This window comes from Betta splendens, chromosome 12 (genome assembly GCF_900634795.4).
Source record: "Betta splendens chromosome 12, fBetSpl5.4, whole genome shotgun sequence".
In the NCBI taxonomy this organism is placed as follows: domain Eukaryota; kingdom Metazoa; phylum Chordata; class Actinopteri; order Anabantiformes; family Osphronemidae; genus Betta; species Betta splendens.
Genome location: NC_040892.2, coordinates 4,514,414 through 4,532,096, shown reverse-complemented (window position 1 = coordinate 4,532,096; position 17,683 = coordinate 4,514,414). Strand labels below are relative to the sequence as shown.

At 48.5% G+C, this 17,683-nt stretch overlaps 1 protein-coding gene across 2 annotated transcripts; it reads right to left on the bottom strand.

The window, feature by feature from the left end:
- Positions 1 to 1,148: 1,148 nt before the first annotated feature.
- Positions 1,149 to 17,327, bottom strand: lrrc75bb (leucine rich repeat containing 75Bb). Of its 2 annotated transcripts, XM_029169013.3 has the most exons (4): positions 16,450 to 17,327; positions 12,088 to 12,216; positions 10,624 to 10,736; positions 1,149 to 4,074 (listed from the first exon to the last, which is right to left on the bottom strand). In XM_029169013.3, the coding sequence occupies exons 1-4, from the start codon at positions 16,741 to 16,743 to the stop codon at positions 3,483 to 3,485; spliced, it is 1,128 nt and encodes a 375-aa protein (XP_029024846.1). In that variant the 5' UTR covers positions 16,744 to 17,327; the 3' UTR covers positions 1,149 to 3,482. The 2 variants fall into 2 exon arrangements, with proteins under 2 accessions (XP_029024846.1, XP_055369419.1); XM_055513444.1 differs by lacking the exons at positions 12,088 to 12,216; positions 16,450 to 17,327 and adding an exon at positions 10,914 to 12,081.
- Between the last annotated feature and the right edge of the window lie 356 nt (positions 17,328 to 17,683).

Genomic DNA, 17,683 nt, shown 5'->3' with positions numbered 1-17,683 from the left:
TGTTATTTGCATTTAATAGTTACCATTAAAATGTCTCATTCATTTCAAAACGAAATATCACCTAAATAAAATGCGCAGGTTTCAACCACAGGAGGCAAAACTTACAATGATCCTCTGTGCCAACTCGAAATGTCACTTATGCTCCTGTTGCGTTTTAAATGCAAAAGGTTTCTTACATGAATATTCAATGTGTGTGTGTGTGTGTGTGTGTGTGTGTGTGTGCTGTGCTGTGCTGTGCACAAGGCCGCAGTCTGCAGCAAGAGATCAGAGGGGTTTTCTTATATCGCATCGCCAGTAGCCGCTGTGAGCCCGCAGGGGGCAGCAGAGAGCGCCACCACATCATTATTATCATCACTCAGACATGACTGAGCCGCAGGGGACGAGGCTGCTCTCGCTGTATAATGACGCTCACGCCATACAGCCTTTATAAGTTATGCAGCTGTTGAGGCAGCGGTGCAGCAGACGGAACTCTTTTCCGGTGTCTCGTAATAATGCTGCATACGATGTATTTCATCAAGCATTCACCCCACTGTGTTAATTTTCCTGCACAAGACTACCTTAAAAGATCCGTGGAGGCCTTCGGGCCAGCAGTGACACACTTTAGAGTTTCAGACTTGGCCTAGAATTTTCAAACATTATAGTTGTACTGGAAGATGGAGGCACATTCTCATGTTAAAAGCCCAAATTACAGAATTTACTGTAAACTTTTAGCACATGCAACTTGAAATATATCATTTCACTATGAGCAGTTTTGCTTGTTGATTCATGTTTTATAGTATCAGTTTGAAAGAAATTCCTTGACCCAAACACAGGAAATGAATCCAATTATCTTTGCTGCTAACACTTATTCTACTTTTGACAGTTTCCTCCTGTGATGGTCCTCAAACATGGATTCCTCAAACACCCGTTTGCTGGAACCACTGGAGAGAAGTGTGGAACAGGGATGCAGGTGTGGAGGCGATCCAGTGAAAAGGCCACGAGACAGGGACATCTAGTGGTTGGAAGTAAGGTTGAGTGAAAGCAGGGAAATAAATAAACAAGCGACTGTGTCTCCCATTTCACTTCAACCACACAGCAGATACGAACAGTACGAAATCCTTCTTATGTAGAAGCTAAAGCGCTGCACAAATAGAGGCTTCAAGTTCCCGAACTGTCAGAAACACTTTAATATTTTACATTACAAAGGAAGACGACATAGAAAAGATCTACAGAATATTTCGAAGCATGTTTTTGTGATGTTTTTTTTCAAGGTAATAGTAGAAAACACTACAACTGTCATATAGATTAACAGGAAGCAGCAGATCTGGAAGAAGCTGGAAACAGAGTCACGACCATACATCATTTCTCAGCCCGACATTATCTCCATTTTTACCATCTTCCCACAGTTTCCTATGTTCATAAAGTTGCACAATCCAGCTGCTTGTGGTTATGACATTACCAAGACGAACACATTTACTGGAAGACCTGCTGTTTGGAGAATCATTGAACACTTAGCCTGTAACAGAACAGAAAGTAAAAGTAAGACCCTTGGCTGGGTTCCCTGGGGATCTGTGTGTGTGTGTGTGTGGGGGGGGGGGGTATACAAACACTGGAGAAGAAGCAGACGACAAGTTGAAACTGCACAAGGATGTTGGCTTTGAAAAGTCCAGGAGCGAGTCCAAGAGCTATCTGATATTGCGAAACACAGCTTTACCCCCACCCCCCACTGCAAACAGAACACACACACACACACACACACACACACACACACACACACACACACACACACACACACACACACACACACACACACAAACGTAAAACACATTAAAGCATATAATGAGAAACTGTTTCTGGTCTAAGCCCTCGTACCCATGTTAATACACCACCCCATGCACATTCATTTCATCTAATGAATCACTCATTGACAGCATTCTTGGAAAGTCCCACGAATGTGTGTTTGATTTATTTTAAGGTGCATGCTGAGAAAAGAACCGGGGCTGTTGTGCATTGGCTCAGCAAAACGCACATTCGATCCAACCGTTTTTCATTCCAGCCTTTTATTTGCGCATTCAGCTGAATCCGTCCAGATGAGCGTCAGCAGCTGCTCCGCGCATCCATCGGTAGCCACTAGATGGAGCATGAATGCCGGAGAATCCTTCCTGCACCAGCACTTGCTCACTGTAAACATGCGGGCCACTAGTTCTAGCTCTCCTCTGTTTACTGGGACGCGCAGAGATCCAGGACGGATGCGCTCAGGCTCCCCAGGCTCCCCAGGAGAGCCTGGCTCCCCCGGCTCCCCTGCCCTGCTAGCAGACAGTCCTTGGCAGCAGGGTTTTGATTATTCAGTCCATACGAAACCCCGGGCTCTTCTTCAGATGATACTAAGTGATCACACTCATACATCTATGACTTCAGACAACATGATGTAGCTATTAAATAGAAAAATACACATTTAATATTAAAGTAAAACAATATAAAACTGAAGATGAGTGACCTCCAGTACTCAAACCATCAGCTGGTTGCTTCAATAATGCTTTAAACATTACAACATTTCTTTTGTTTTAACCCAAAATTCCAGTTGTTGGGAGATTAATTCAGCAACAGTTTACTGTATGAACATCCATGCGCCAGCGTTGTTTACTTCTCCAACAAGCTAGACAAACTCATGTTTATTTATGATGAACAACATGTATTTTAGGACACAACCGGGTCAATGAGCCTGTTTTCTTTTATATCAACAACAAAAATACGGAGCTTGTGTTTTTAAGGACGGCGTCATCCTTAAAGTGCAAATGAGTAAACATTTCATTTCCGTGATCAAAGGTGCTCATTTTCTCTCGTGTAATTTCCTCTCACGCCCTCGGTAAACAGAAATGAACAAAGTCTGAATGATGGGATGGAAACGTGAACACGCTCTGTTGGTGGGAGCTGACGTCACAGGAAACAGTCATGCCTGTTTTAAAAAAAAAAAAAACGTTACAAAAAGACGACAACACATCTCAAAAGGACGCAGGTCAAAGTGTCGCAGTTTATGCAGCGCCACAGAGGGAAGACGAGCGCGGGTTCAGCTCTGGTTCCCAAATGGAAGCGTCCATAGAACCGGCGGACAGAACATCATCCCACAGAACCGTGGCGCCGAGGTGGCGGCGTCTGGGCCCGTGAGCCACGTGATCTGAACGGCCACTGGCCCCTCACGGAAGGCACTTAAGCCCCACCCGGCTGACGGGGAGCTGGCGACCCCAAAGAGCGCCGCTGGAGGCGGAGAACAGCAGCGTCGGGGGGATGCGGCTGAAATCGATGCTGTCTGTGCAGAGCTGTCTGGGCGGCAGCGGTCAGCGCATCCACGGGGACCACGGCACCGCACATTTCAGTTATTTTCAGAAACGCGTGGGCCGCTGGAAGCGCCTCGGCTCGACACCTGCTGACGCGGGAGGCCGGTCACGGGGCGGTTGGGTGGTGGTGGTGTGTGTGTGTGGGGGGGGGGGGGGCGCTCGGGGCGATCACCTCCCACAGAAGTGCAGCGGCACATTCTTGGCCGCGCTTCGGTCGCCCACGCCCCACGCCCGCAGCTCCAACCTGTCCTCCTCCTCCTCCTCCCTGTCCTCCTCCTCCACGTCTGCCTCCTCGCACAGCGTGGGCTCCTCCACGGAGGTCTCCACGTTGGGGGCGCAGCCGCCCCCGTACTCGTAGATGGTGGGCAGGCTGCTGCGCAGGCCGAAGCGGCGCCGCAGCGCCACGAGCAGCGGCTGCGGCACCGTGAAGATGTCCACGTTGTTGCCGAGGTCCACCCAGGCCAGGCTGGGGAAGCGCCTGGGGTCCTTGACGGCGTCCGTGAGGTCCTTGAGCACGGCCGCCGTCAGGCGGTTGCCGTTGACGGCCAGGATGCTGAGCTTGGGCAGGAGGCTGAGGGGCGGCAGCAGCAGCCGGAGGCTGTCGTCCTGCAGCTCGGTGAAGCTCAGGTCCACGGCCGACACGGCGTCGCCGCTGCCCTGCAGGTAGAAGGCGACGCGGTGGACGTCGCGGCCCGAGAGCGGGATCCCGGACAGGTTGACCACGTCGCCCGACAGCTTCTTCTTCAGGGTGCTCTTCAGACTGAGAGGACACAGACACGGGACTTAGTCACGAGTCGAGGCACAAAATGGCCGTCGATCACAGACTACATTAAATGTGAGCTAAATGATCTTTACCTAATGATCCTGAGCATATCGATTCAAAAGAGAAATGCTGCCAGTGTAGCAATCAATAATGGAAATAGGAAAATTTGCATTTAAATGCGTCTGGGTTTAAATCCCCCAAGCAACAACTCCTGTGTTCCTTAAAAAGCAACAGCTGTTTTTAGATTCGTCACTAAACATGTCCATAAATATAAATTAACAAACGGTGAGGACGTAAAAGTGAAGGCGCCCATTCGAACCCAGCACACGTGTTCCATAAACACTTTCATAAAAGCAGCTGAGCGGATGGAGGGATGAGCGTTCACATCATAGTAAGTTAAAACATGTTTATTTGCTTTGTTAACTGATGCTGATGGATTGGACTTAGAGCCTATATTTTCCTATGTACAACCCTTTGTTTTTACTGGGATTTTGACTGGGAGGAAGTCGGAGCGAAGACGTCTGCCAAGCGAACGACAACAGTGTGCGTGTGGGAGACCCAACACATGGCTTGTTGACCCGGCCTAAGGTTCTGCTTGTTTCCTTGAGCACGGCCAGGATCGCCCCTGCTGCCTGCTCCGTCCTGGAGCCCATAAATCTACAGGTCGTGCTCTTTTCATCTGTCATCCTCGCCGCTCGCCTGAGAAAAAGCTCTGCAGCGCACGGAGCCTGAGATTCCCAGGATTATTGATTCCAGGTCTGGGCTGTAATTCATCTCACACGCCTTCGTCCTTCTTGCTCAACGCGCCCCTCGGCCCCTCACCCACCGGCTCGCTGTGAATTTGATCTGCTGCAGCACCTTGCATTCAAATATCCCTTTACTGACTCAACAACTTCAGCATTAGGTTTTACACTGATGCTTGACTGATTGTGAAATTAATTGATTAATTGATTGGTTAATTAATTTGATGATGATGGGCGATGGCACATAAAGCTAAGACACAAACAAGTTCAGAGCAGCTGCCCACATGAACACCAGCGTCCGCGGTACCGGGACTCATTTAAAAGCAAACAGCTGAGGGAGATCCATGCATTGACATCCTCAGGAGCAACTGATACAACAGCGCAGGAATCTAATAAGAGCCGACTCTCGTGTGTCAAACTATCGGCTGCCTAAACGTGGGCTCGGGCGCGACGGTCTAATTGCTTTTCACAGGCTGTCTTTCCCCGGGGATGTTGTTAACTTCCCCGCACCGAACAAGGGCCCTCGCTGTTCTGTAGTTACGCAATGCCCAGAGGTGCGGGGAAATAAAACATCTGGGGCCCGCGATGATGAAACGGCGTGCGGGCGAAGACGCGGGGCTCACGGGGAAAAAGGTCGGAGCCAAGCTTTGATGAAGCCTTTTAAAAACTGGGCTAGTTAAACAGCAGTGAGCAATGTTGAAACTAGATCATAAACAGCAAATCTGTTCCAGTGACATTTATTAGAAATAATAAAATACTGTAACATGTACACACGCCTTATTGATTGTATCTGATAATCAGTGCTGATTAGGTTGATTAGATTTCTCTGATCACACGCCATGTGCTTGGTGAGAGGTCAGAGTTCTGCGGAGGTGACCTCTTCTCCAGGACAGTGGCATTCACAGACATTCAGTATTCTGCCACCAGGGCCAGAGTTAAAAGCAAACGGCAGCAGAAGCTCGTTTTGTCTCCTCCAACATACAGAACTTGTTCCCCTTCATTTCTTCTCATGAATCAATAATTAGGGCAGAGCAGAGCTGCAATTTGTTCCTCATGTACGTTCACTGTGCGATTGAATATAACAAGTAGCAAGTCTAGTTAAGTTAACATTTATTTAATAGATAAATCCTTAATTTCTTTCAGAGAAGTATTAGGGAATCATGAGCTTTTTTAGTGCTTAAGTTTGTCTGATTCAGTTTCTGTCAATTTGCATTCATTGACTAATCGGTCGCTCTCCTTCTCTTTGCGTCCGTGTGATAATATGAATTATGAATCTATAGTCAGGAACTGGGTCATTAAGTTTAGCGTAAAGCTGCAGTAAACAGTCTGTCCCCGTGTGACGTTCACAGACCTGCTGTAAATCTGAGGACCCGGCTAGAGATAAAACAATTACCAGGGTCAATGCTGTGCGCTGATTGTTAACGGTTCGATGACCTTTAAAGGATTAACACATTTATTAGCAACCAGTCCAATAAGTTCAATAAGTCTCTGAGCTCCTTCAAAACAATATCACACGGTGTCTCAGCAGGCAGCGCGACTCTGAGACACTTGACTCGTTTCAGGCTGATGAAATCAAAGCACTGGAGGAACACTGGCTGTGGACGGCGTTCCTCAGACCTGTGGGATCTGTCAGATCGATGTCTGCTCCGTCGCTGCTTTGGTCTTGAGTTGTTTATTCCCGCGATCGATCCCAGCTGTTTTGCCTGGAAGCGTCCGTGTAGACTCAGGGACGTGGGAAGCGACTGCTTAAATCAACGTGTTTCAGGACAGTCACTTAGCATCAGATGCCGCATGTGACTCTCAGGCCTGAAGAAACTTTAACTGATGTTAATGAGGCACTTTTATAGGTAGAAAATGTGGGAAAAGCTTCCATTTTCTGTGACTCTGCAGAATATAGTGGTGGCTGCGTATGCTGCACGCTGTCCTCCAGTTTCATGGGGATAATGGCACATTTCCTGGGAAGGAAAAAATAGCCTCAAAGCTCATTTGGATTCGGATTAAATTTTAGTGAAACATTCAGCGGATGCTCTGATTAAGGCTTCCTCCACTGCATGCTGTCAATGGAGCCGCTCCGGGCAATTCTGACGCTCCAGTCCCTCGGTTTTTTTAGCAGCTTTGAATTCGAGGTAAGTGTTGAACTCAAGGCAAAAGCCATGGTTGAAATCATTAATGAGAATCTACATCAAAAAGGCAGGAATTATCAAATAAATGTGACAAATACTCAAATACCCACAGCAAAAGCGAAGCCAAAGATGGAGATTTGTCCTGATTATTAATGGGAAAATGTGGAATAATCTGACAGATAAGAGCAACAGGACGTGGTGCATGTTAACCAAATATAGTTTAGGTCTAACATATAATATGTGACGTCCCACCCGGGTGAGTGTGTTTGCGCTCTTGTGCCAAAGATTATAAAATGTCTTGGTACAAAATGTGCAGCTTATGAAATGCTAAACGCGCTTCATGGCTGAGCTATAAATTCACCCGTGATTTGATTCAATGTGACAAACCGGATGCTGAGGAGAAGAGAATCCTGCGACGGAGCGCGCTTTACATAACTGTAAATGATGGAGGAGCCGTTGTGAGAGCGGGGCTTCGATTTTAGGCAGCGATCGTCAGGAGCTCCAGAGGAAAGCGACCACCAGAAGCACAACAATAGCTTCACAGCTACAACCCAATCACTCAGAGGCTCCGAAACCAGAGGACACTGAGAAATGCTCATATTTTCACAGCATGCGTCACAAGTTCACAATTCTCATCAGCTGAAAACGGCTCCAAACTCATGTTTACCAATCAACGCGCTTAATCACTCTAATTATTTCATTAAGGCCCTGTGGCCTGAAGACAGGAGTGAGTGATGCTGAGTGTTTCTCCGCCCCCTCATCGCCCAGGATCTGCGTCTGCACCGCAGGAGGCCCTCAATTATTCATGCACAAGGACCGTGGCTGGATCTTTAAGGCTCTATTAAAAGTGGAGGTCAACTAGAAAGCAGATCGAGCGGACTGAGTGCAGCGGGCAGTGGAGTGGAACACTCCATCTGCGCAGAGGAACCTTTCAGAACCACGACATCAAACACTAATTTGCGCTTTTTTCCCCACGTGCCCTTGAGCCGCGTGGTCGGAGTTTGGCCCCGGCCTCGGAAGGTGACCTTGTGGGTGAGTCAGAGGTGAGGCGTGCTGAGTCAGAGCCCGTTCCAGCTCTCGCTGGGTGACTTGGCTCGTGGTCGCGCCAAAGGCGGGCGACAGTCATGTACAGTAAATTAACTGTGTGATTGAGCACGAGCACCAAAACAGCGACAGGGCGGAACCACATACAGTAGATATGACTTTCAACACAGCACAACCTTTAATGGCTGTTAATGTTAATGATGTCATTCAATGACAAATGGGCAAAGAAGTTGATCATTCATATTGAAAAAGACAAAAATAAGAGGCAATACCTGAATATCAAACAGATTTAACATTATATTGACCTTCACTGTAGAATAGGTCTAAATTCATTAGTCACCACTGCCGACAAGAGTCAGGACGCCAGTGTCTTGACAAAACGACTGTGGCCCTGGAAAGATGGTGTAAAGAAGAAGGGCTCGAAATAACAGAAGGAAGAGAGCTAGGAGGGATTTCTGCAAAGATTAGAGCAAATTAGCCTGAGCTGAGCAGGAAGGACGGGGAGAGAGGATCCCAGAGAGCACCTCTCTGGTGATTAGCCCACGAAAAGCCGTCAAGAAATGTGGGAAAGAAACACAGCACATGCAGACACTTGGAGGAAGCAGCACAAGTGCTTATAGGCATCCGGACTATAGAGCAGATATAGCTGCAGCCAACATGCCCTGACAGCTTCAACGTCAGCCTGTTTATAATTCAGCAGTGAGATGATGATGATGATGATGATGATGATGATGATGATGATGAGGGGTGCTACTAGAGGAAGAAGTGTCTGGTCTGAGTACAGCAAAGGGGCAGATCGGCCCAAGATGGACTCCATAGCCTCCATTCAGGACCCCCTATGCAGCATGTGCTCTATCTAAACTAACTTGTGTGAGGGCAAATGATTACTTTCTCGGCTTCACCAGATTTTTGTAGAAGTTGCTCAGAGAAGCCTTAATTTTGACTTTTGCTCAGATACCGGCATCTATTATTTTAACAGATACTGTGAAACCCCGTGGAGTACTGATTAGCTTCTAACTGAGCCACCTCAGCGTACAGTCAGCGCGTCGTAGTGGGTGAAGCTCTGCAGGTCGCGGCCAAGGCATAAGCTGTAACGCAGGAAGATAAATAAAGGTGATGTCATCATTATTTACTGTCTAAACAGCCCTTCAGTGGAAGGTGTGGGTCAAATATCTGATGATGACAGGGTATCACAGCAGCTGTCACAGTTACCACCAGTTAGGAATATTAGAGTCAAATAAAACAAATAAAACACCACATGGAACGTGGAGCTGAGGGTCCTAACGTGCTGCAGATGTCTTTAATATCTATGTTAATTATCTGGCAGCAGTGAAGACGAGCAGCGAAGCGCCGTCTGCAATCGGAGACCGATCCCTTCGAACTGCGCCGCGAACGCCAATTTCAGCGTAATAAAACAATACGAGCTTGATTAATCTGGAATTCAGCACCGCTTACGATACGCGGGGAGACGGAACCTGCGGGGAGGAAAGATGAAACCGCCTCCGTAATGCGTTGTAATATACGCCATCGCTTGTCGTGCAGTCGCAGTGGTATAAAAACCAAGCGGGCCGGAGCAATAAAGCGTGAGTTATGATCCCAGCGTCGTCTCAGGCTGCAGGGATTCTTTAATACCAGTTTATGGAGTGAGAACGGAGCGCGTTTTACTTTTCCTGCGGAATGCGAAGAGATCAGATTTCCCATCGATTTGACGCGACCTCCCGTCAACAACCTGACCCCCTCCCGCCCCCCGTTCTCCCGCTAGCGCTTCCCCAGAGCCTCAGCTCAAACTGTGCAATGGCTGAACAAAATGGAGTCCCGCGAAACGCAGGGAAAAAGCGCAGAAAGACACAGGAGAAGGAAAATCAATGCGAGGAGGGGAGAAATGGGGAACGAAACAGAGACGAGAAGGAGGGAGCGGCCCTGAGAATGTCAATAAGTGTAAGCGAGATACATGAAATCCTGCATGTTTGGCAGAAGCAGGAAGTCCCTGAAGCTGCTGTCTGGACGTGTGACTGGGCGCTAACGAGCACGCTGGAGGGTCGGCCTCTTGTTCGGTCGAGAGCTGTTTGGCATTATTGCAACCAGGAGGCTGGAGCAGGAAGTCGGCGCCGGCTGTCAAATAATCTTTCAATATGGGTTAATTGCTCGGGGAGCGAGAGTCCCGTGATTATCGCCAGAGGGTTGTTGTTCCTATGCACAGACCTGTTACTTAATCCGAGTTCAATGATTCGCACGGAGTCTTAGTGCTGTTCTCCCGTCATCTAATTGAAACCAGTTCTGGATGCTGTTTGTGGAGGTTTGGAGACTTCAGTTGGAGTGGATTGATTTGGTTTGTGAGTTTATGCTAGCGCGGGAGTAACGTGGGAGGCCCCTGTTCATTTCCTGTGTCCTGTGCCCTGAGCCTAAGCATCCATTATCCTAACTGCCTCTCCCTCTAAGGGTCACCGGGGGCGGGACGAGCTGTCCCTGGGTGAGAGGCACTCGACACCACGGACAGACTGAGTGTCAGCATGTGTTCATTAAGACCAGTATGAAGGTGCCCGTCACGTTAGCGGCGTCGGCCTGAACTGGACCAAACCAGTGACGTCCAAGGTTGGAACGCAGAGACAGAGACGGAGACGGACAGAAGGACTCACCAGGCCTGCGACTTTCTCCTGGGAACGCTCTGTCTCGTCCACTTGGAGTGAGGGGTCAGGTGGTAAATCAGCTGGCGGCAGATCTTGTTGGTGGACTTGAGCGAGGCGGTCTCCTGAGAAACACACACAGAGACGGATGACGGGCGGACGACACGCGCGAGCGCTGTTTTCTCCTCCCTCTCCCTCACACAAAGACTCCGAGGAGGCGAAATCTAATTAATGGTGCAACACGACAACAAGAGCGAAGCAATGTGGCAAGAGAGGAGAGAAGAAAGACAGGGGCAATTTACCTTAAGGCGATTAACCAGCGCTGGAGCCATTTTCTTTCTCCGGCGCCGAACAAACACACACTTTGAAACGTTCAGAGCTGCTGTTTGAGCTTCTTGCATGACTGAGCACAACGCCACAGCTCCGCATACTGATTTATGTTCAGAGAGGAGAAAAACACAACACCCATCTGCAAAATTGTGTTTCTGAGGAACTTTACAGCCCGAGCGTCGTGCAGATTCGTCCTGGAGGAATGAATCGAGCCCAAATAAATGCCAGCGTGACGGGAAGACGCAGCGGCCGGGCCTTAAATCCGGCTCGCCGCTCATCGGCGCCCTCCTCACGTCGCCAGCCAGTCGGCAGAGCGGCCGCCAGCCCCTCACAGGCCGTCCTCGCCGCAGACACGCGATTGGATTCTCCTACAGGTTGTCGTCTGACCTCGCTAAGCAGAAATTAGACCGCAGCCGCTTAATTGAAGGTGTCCAATCGACAGGCTTGAAGCCTGACGTCTGCTGCATTCATCTGCCTGACTGCCACACGGGATAAATCGCACCTGATTTAATTGATTTTACACTATTATCATCCAAATCTGACCTCAGATCAGAGGCATAATTTAGCTTTCATGATAAAAATAAGCTATTTTGCATCTGAAGCATTGTTGCCCCCTCAGTTGTCGAACATCGGTCTGTACCTATCAGTCCTTTTCTATTAAAGTGCAATGTTGTACAGTATCAAGTCTTCTTTTGTCTTATTTTGGAAGGTAACGGCCGAGACCACCGGTTCCTCTGACCTCAGCATCCCGACCTCTGGGCACCTACGCATGCTTGTGAGCACGACGCTGCCCAGGAGCAGCACAGTGGCAGCGGAGGCTGAGCCTGACGTGACCTTTGGCCCCAGGCTTCTAGCCACCATCCAGCAGGCATGCAGTTTTCTGCACAAACAAGTCCAGCTGCATTTTTTTCTGTTTGTTATTGCACTTTTTTTTGCACTATTTTCTGAATCCTTCTACAGTTTTGTTGTTGGACTCGTCTCTGTCTGACTCAGGGGCCGTGGCAAAAGGAGAAGTCTGCAACTTTTTGCTAAAACCAGTGAAACAGAGCTCAACTTGTCACAACCTGGGGTCACTTTAAATCGTCCCAGTACGTTTTGGATTCATTCCCAACTCCAGTGAATGCGTGAACAGTTAAGGAGCGTTACCCTCTTTGGACACTGCAGGTCTCGGGCGAGGTTGAGCAGCAGCTCGTGGGAAATGGGGTCCACCAGGTTGAGGAAGGCCGCGTTCTTGTACAGGATGTCGTTAAGCGATGTCCCCTGGAGACCCAAGTCCTGAAAGGGAGAAGAAGAAGAAGAAGAAAAAGAAAAAGAAGAAGAAGAAGAAGAAGAAGAAGAAGAAGAAGAAGAAGAAGAAGAAGAAGAAGAAGAAGAAGAAGAAGAAAAAGAAATAAAAGACGAAAAAGAAGAAGAAAAAGAAATAAAAGACGAAAAAGAAGAAGAAAAAGAAAAAAAGAAGAAAAAAAGAAGAAAAAGAAGAAAAAAAGAAAAAGAAGAAGAAGAAAAAGAAGAAGAGGAGGAAGAAGAATATTTTTCTTATTAGACAATCTGAGCTTAATTTAATACTCAACTGATATTATGTGACAGTGATAATGTGCGTTTAAAAGCTTCTCTCAGCCTCCTCCTATCTTGTGGTCTTATCTCGGCACTCACTGCTGAGGATTTCGTCGACGTGGTGTTTCAGCCCAGCACACAGCTGATTACGTGCATGTATGTGACAGTGTGAGGCGCCGGGGGTTGAAACCTCACGTAGCTTCAGATAAAAGCTGTGGTCGACTTTCATACATCACAGCTCCGCTGTCTGAAGGGAGTGAAGAGCTTGCTTCATTTCAACTCATTTGCAAGTTTCACCTCTAACAAAACCCTCGAGACTTTTTTTTTAGATAATCCATGTGGGGAACGTGATTTTTGATTGCATTTAAACTCGCCTCCACTTTCTACCACCACTCTTCACAATGAGCAGCGAGCCGGGGCACGTCCCCAGGGGGCCGCCGACGTTAGCGTCGTCTCCCATTTGCAATGTAAATACACAGAAGCTGCGTCTTCAGGTGCTGCGAGGCCTGACGCGTCGTTAGCGGCGCATTCGAGAGCGTTTCAGGCAGATCAAACGAGGCCGCCGGCGTCAGGCGCCGCCACCTTCTCAAAGCTGGTGACGGCAGCCGGGCCTCCAAACTGAGCCTGTGAAATAAAATGATCAGACGATGAAAGCTCAAAGGATTCCTCATCTTTCTCACGCCTGAAGCTTCATTATGTTCAACTGCTCCATTGCAACGCTGGAAGATTCCTTTAGTCGCGTACTGCAACATGGATCTCAATCTGTTGTTGCTGTGCAGAGCTATTACAAAGGTCCCGGGCTTCGCCAGGCCGGCGTCAGCTTGTTTACAGCGGCGGATGTTCTATGCGGCGGAAGTCTGCACAAAACCCGCTTATGATCCATAGGAGCTGCAGAGCTTTGGGTACGGCGGCTGTGTAAAACACGCTGTGTGTGCGCTGACAGCTGTAACGCTTCAGGGCACAGCCGAGGCGAAGAGGAAAAGTCCCATCAGCGTTTTCTCCTCCTCCAGCTTTGAGTTGATTTATTACAGTGGAGCTTTGAGGGATTCCCTGATGCTGGGCTATCCTCCAGACCAGCTCTCCCTTTAATAAACCTCACTTAGTGCAGGCTGTGGGTGTCATGTGTCCAAAAGTGGAAGAGGATACACAGGATGTTGAGGATTATTTTGCGGAGGATTCACAGCTGAAACAAACCGTTTTTTTTTTTTTTTCTAAATCTGATCCCATGGATTAATTTGAGTGGCTCTTAGTCATAAACGCATGAAGCGTTCTGTTATTTGTCTCTGACAGGAAGCCTGTGTACGTGCCTGCGTACGACTTCGCATCCCACCGCGAATGTCCTCGCGAAAGCTGCATATCTAATCTGATGCCTCGCCACAAAAAGTCAGAAGAAAACGCGATAAGCCCTGAATCGCGCGCGCCGTCCCACACATGCAGTTTATGAGAATCCAATTAAATATATTGCAGGGTGCGACTAATCCAGTCCCACAGTTTCCTGCTCCTGTGCACGGCTGTCAGGTGACGGACCTTTCAGCTCCTGTTTTGTTTACGCTCGATTGAATGCTCCTTCCTCCACTGATAGCGTGTAGGATCCCCTTACGCAATCGCTGCTAATTCAAAGGTATGAAATGCTAAAAAGCTGCTGTGCTGAAGTTCCAAAGACACAAAAGCTGTGCCCGTGGCTGCAACGCTTCGACAAGGACAAACCGGAGGAGGTCAACGCGTCAACTTAGTCAGACGTGACCAAACGTACGAGGAGGAACTCCTTCATACGCGCCCTGAGGGGGAATGAGACCACGTCCTCACGTCCATCAACATTTTACTCTCCCTAAAACCAGGAGTAGTTGGTTTTATCTGACATTTTAACCTGTTGGGCTGCATCTGTGCCTCGTTGCAGATTTAACACTCGTCTTATCTGCACAGAAAAGCAAATGTGTACATTTTCCAAAATATCCATCTCTATAAATGCTCCTTTTATGTGTAGCTGTGTCAAGCATTTTGAATTTGGCATCGCATCCCATTGCACATATCGTGCAGGAGACGTGGGGAGGGAGCCACAAGCATTCATAAATACTGAATAATAATGCCACAGTATCAGAAAGCAAACCTGCACCTGGAAGACACAGCGTTCATATACATATAATAAATCAATATGTGGTCATAAAGGAAGCATAATGTGACAGGCAGTTGTTTGGGCTCATGTATTTTTTCCAGTTGGATGAAGTAAACATATTGAAATCTCTGTGTTATGACAGCTGACCTTATACTGTAGAGCACTTAAAACAACACAGACCACTTTAATTAGTCTCTCCTCCTTTGCTGCACGTTGGTTACTTCGTGTTCATATGTTCTAGAGCATAACTGATACTTGCTGATTATTTGTTTACTAATGAATGGATAGAAGACCCCAAACTAATTAACTTAATGGCCCGCGAGGCAGATCTGCGAAGGAGATACGGCGCGGGGGCCGACGTTATTGGTTCGCCTTTGAAACACGTTGCAGCATCCGTCATCTCAAGGTGATTATCTCCGAATCCACCCGTCGCCAGCAGGAAAAGCTGCTTTGCTGCTCGACAACAACAGGAGCTCCGCCGCCAGTTTTTGAAGTGTTATTAGTCAGACACTTGGCCTCAGCCCCAGCGACATGCAGCAGCGGCAGCAGCAGCAGCAGCAGCAGCAGCAGCAGCAGCATCATCATGAGCATCACAGAGAAAGCTGGAGGAAGCCGCCCCGGCTCTCGGCCGACAAACCTACATGTTGATCTGCCAGAAAGGTCAGCGTTAGCGGGAAGCGGCACCTTATGACTGCGGACGCGCTCCTTTGATGTCATAAGGAAAGTCACACAGCTCCTGGTGCATGAATATGAATGCACTCTGCAAAAAAACTATGAATTCATCCCACTTCGAATGCAGAGTGGATGAGACCTGTCTTCAGTTCAGACTTTGTTTCCTGCTTTAATCTGCACACATCTGTATAATTTATTCTACAGATGGGCAGGGAGTTTTCATAATGGGGGGGGGGGCGCTCTTGATCAGAACTGCTTTTGTCTCAGCTTCAAATCTGTTCCCCTTTGATCAATGCACAGCTGCTAGAAGCCAAGTAGAAAAGCTCTGGAATCTATTTCTTTTTTATTCCTCGCTACCGTAGTTTGACTACAGCCTCAGAGAGCGAGGATTAAGAGACGAGAAGGTGTTACAACGGAGTGAACACACACAAGTGAACTGTGCCGCGGTGTGAAACTAACTGTGAGCGGAGAAACGCTGGAACGGAGCTATTTGAGAAGATGAGTTTGCATAAATCGCGTCTTTATGTGTGAATTAGTCAACTTAATGATGGAATTATAGCACAATACAACACATACAGTACAACACTGTAGCTTCAACCTCAGTCTCATGCCTTATTCAACAGCATGTGAAATCCAAATCATATCACTGTAAATATCACATAGTTTTAAATGTTGCTGATTGAACATTAAACATTCAGACCTCAGATCAGCTGCCTTCCTTCCTTCAGGTCGGCTTCCTCTCAGGCAACACAGGTGGGTAATTTAGCTCAGACTCTCACAAAACGAGGCATCAAGTGCGGCTTGTTCCATGCAAACAGTAAATAGAGGGAAAATCCCCAAGCACCTTTAACGTGTCAGCAAATCTTCGAGAATATTTATGAGAAGAAAGAAAAAGTGAACCATTAAATGACTTTAGGGGTGATGATTCCCACCCTGACACCTGCATGTGATGCCTGTTAGCGGACTCCATAATTCCTATTATATATCATCATAAAGCAATGTTTGCAGCAGATATCAATAATAAATGTAAAACATGTTTGATTTACTCATGAAAGGTCTGCACGAATATAACCAAACTTTATGCCTATGAATAATAAACACTGACCACGTCCGTGCAACAAACTTTTAAGTGCATATAGTGTCGGATTGAACTGATGCGGACGTCGTACCTTCCTCAGGAGGCTGAGCGTCTCCGTCGCCTGCTCCGTCTTCTGCTCCCGGAGAAGCCTCTGGATCTCCCGGATCCACGCCACCCGCCTGACGTACGGGCTGCGGTTGGTTTTCCGCAGCATCCCCGGGAGCTTGTCGGACTTGAGCATCAGGGACGTAAACAAGAAGTCCCCCCTCCGGTCCCTGCCGCCACTTCTCTCGCATTCCTCGCCGGCGTCGTGCCTCGGCCGTCTCCTCTTGGGCAATTTGCTTTCCAGATCGAGACTTCGCTGTCTGGTCAACTTGGAACCCATCACTCGTGAGAGGACGCGTCGGCGGAGGCGGCGAGACGGATTCCACAGCGCGCAGCCAAAACATCACACCTAACTCATTGCGCGGATGGACGCCCTCCCCTCAAATAAACGCCAGCACACGGGGATGGGGAGTTTCAAACTTTCAAGGCTGCTCACGTCCGTAGAGCAGCAGCAGCGGCAGCAGCATCGCGCCGTCGTCCCCGTGCCCGCATCCGTCCACGCACCGAGCGCTCCGGCATCCTTCGCGTTACTCGCAGCCGAGGCGCTCGTCAGCCAATCAGAGAGCGGCTCCCTGCGCGGCGTGAGAAGGAGATTCGTGAGAGGCCGCGCTCAAAAGGCGCAGGGCACTGGGATCAATCAGGGCGAGGAGGCTTGTTTAATTAAACAGGCGAATTATAGCGTCTTATGTCATAATTTCACCACCTGATGGCATGATAGAAACGCAGTGAGCCTAGAAGCACCAGCACCGGGTAATGCATCTGCACAGACGTCTCAGAGGTGTCGTTTTCTGAAGATTCTGAGGCAGCAGTCAACACAGTATTGAGATAAATTGCTGCAGGGTGCAGCGTCCGCTGATGGAATTAGAACATTCAAACTTTCTGCTTGGAATTGCAAAAGAGGCTCGAACCGCCCCGGCGTCCGTCCGCTCCATGTTCAGTCCGCGCGGGCCGAACCGGAGCGGGCCGTCACATCAGTCACAGTATTGATCGGGTCCAGGCAGTCGACAGCAGAGGAGCTGATGCGGAGGGTTTCCCCACCAGAACGCTATTACTGCTCAAAGCCATGGTCTCTCAGCTCTGCAGCTGCACTGACAGCGTCCAGAGGAGGAACCTCCTTCCACAGTGATGGATCTCACATGATCTCACACTTTTCCCACATAACAAGAATAGCGTCTGTAATTGGACGCTGTTTACTTCCATTTTGTGCGATTTCTGCCTCC

Bases quoted from the DNA above. Each gene is read 5' to 3' on its own strand.
- lrrc75bb (XM_029169013.3), bottom strand. From the start codon at position 16,743: ATGGGTTCCAAGTTGACCAGACAGCGAAGTCTCGATCTGGAAAGCAAA. The intron at 12,217-16,449 runs GTACGACGTCCG...TCTCCCTTTCAG, and splicing joins CGCTCAGCCTCCTGAGGAAG to GACTTGGGTCTCCAGGGGAC. The intron at 10,737-12,087 runs GTAACGCTCCTT...TGTGTTTCTCAG, and splicing joins ACCTGCAGTGTCCAAAGAGG to GAGACCGCCTCGCTCAAGTC.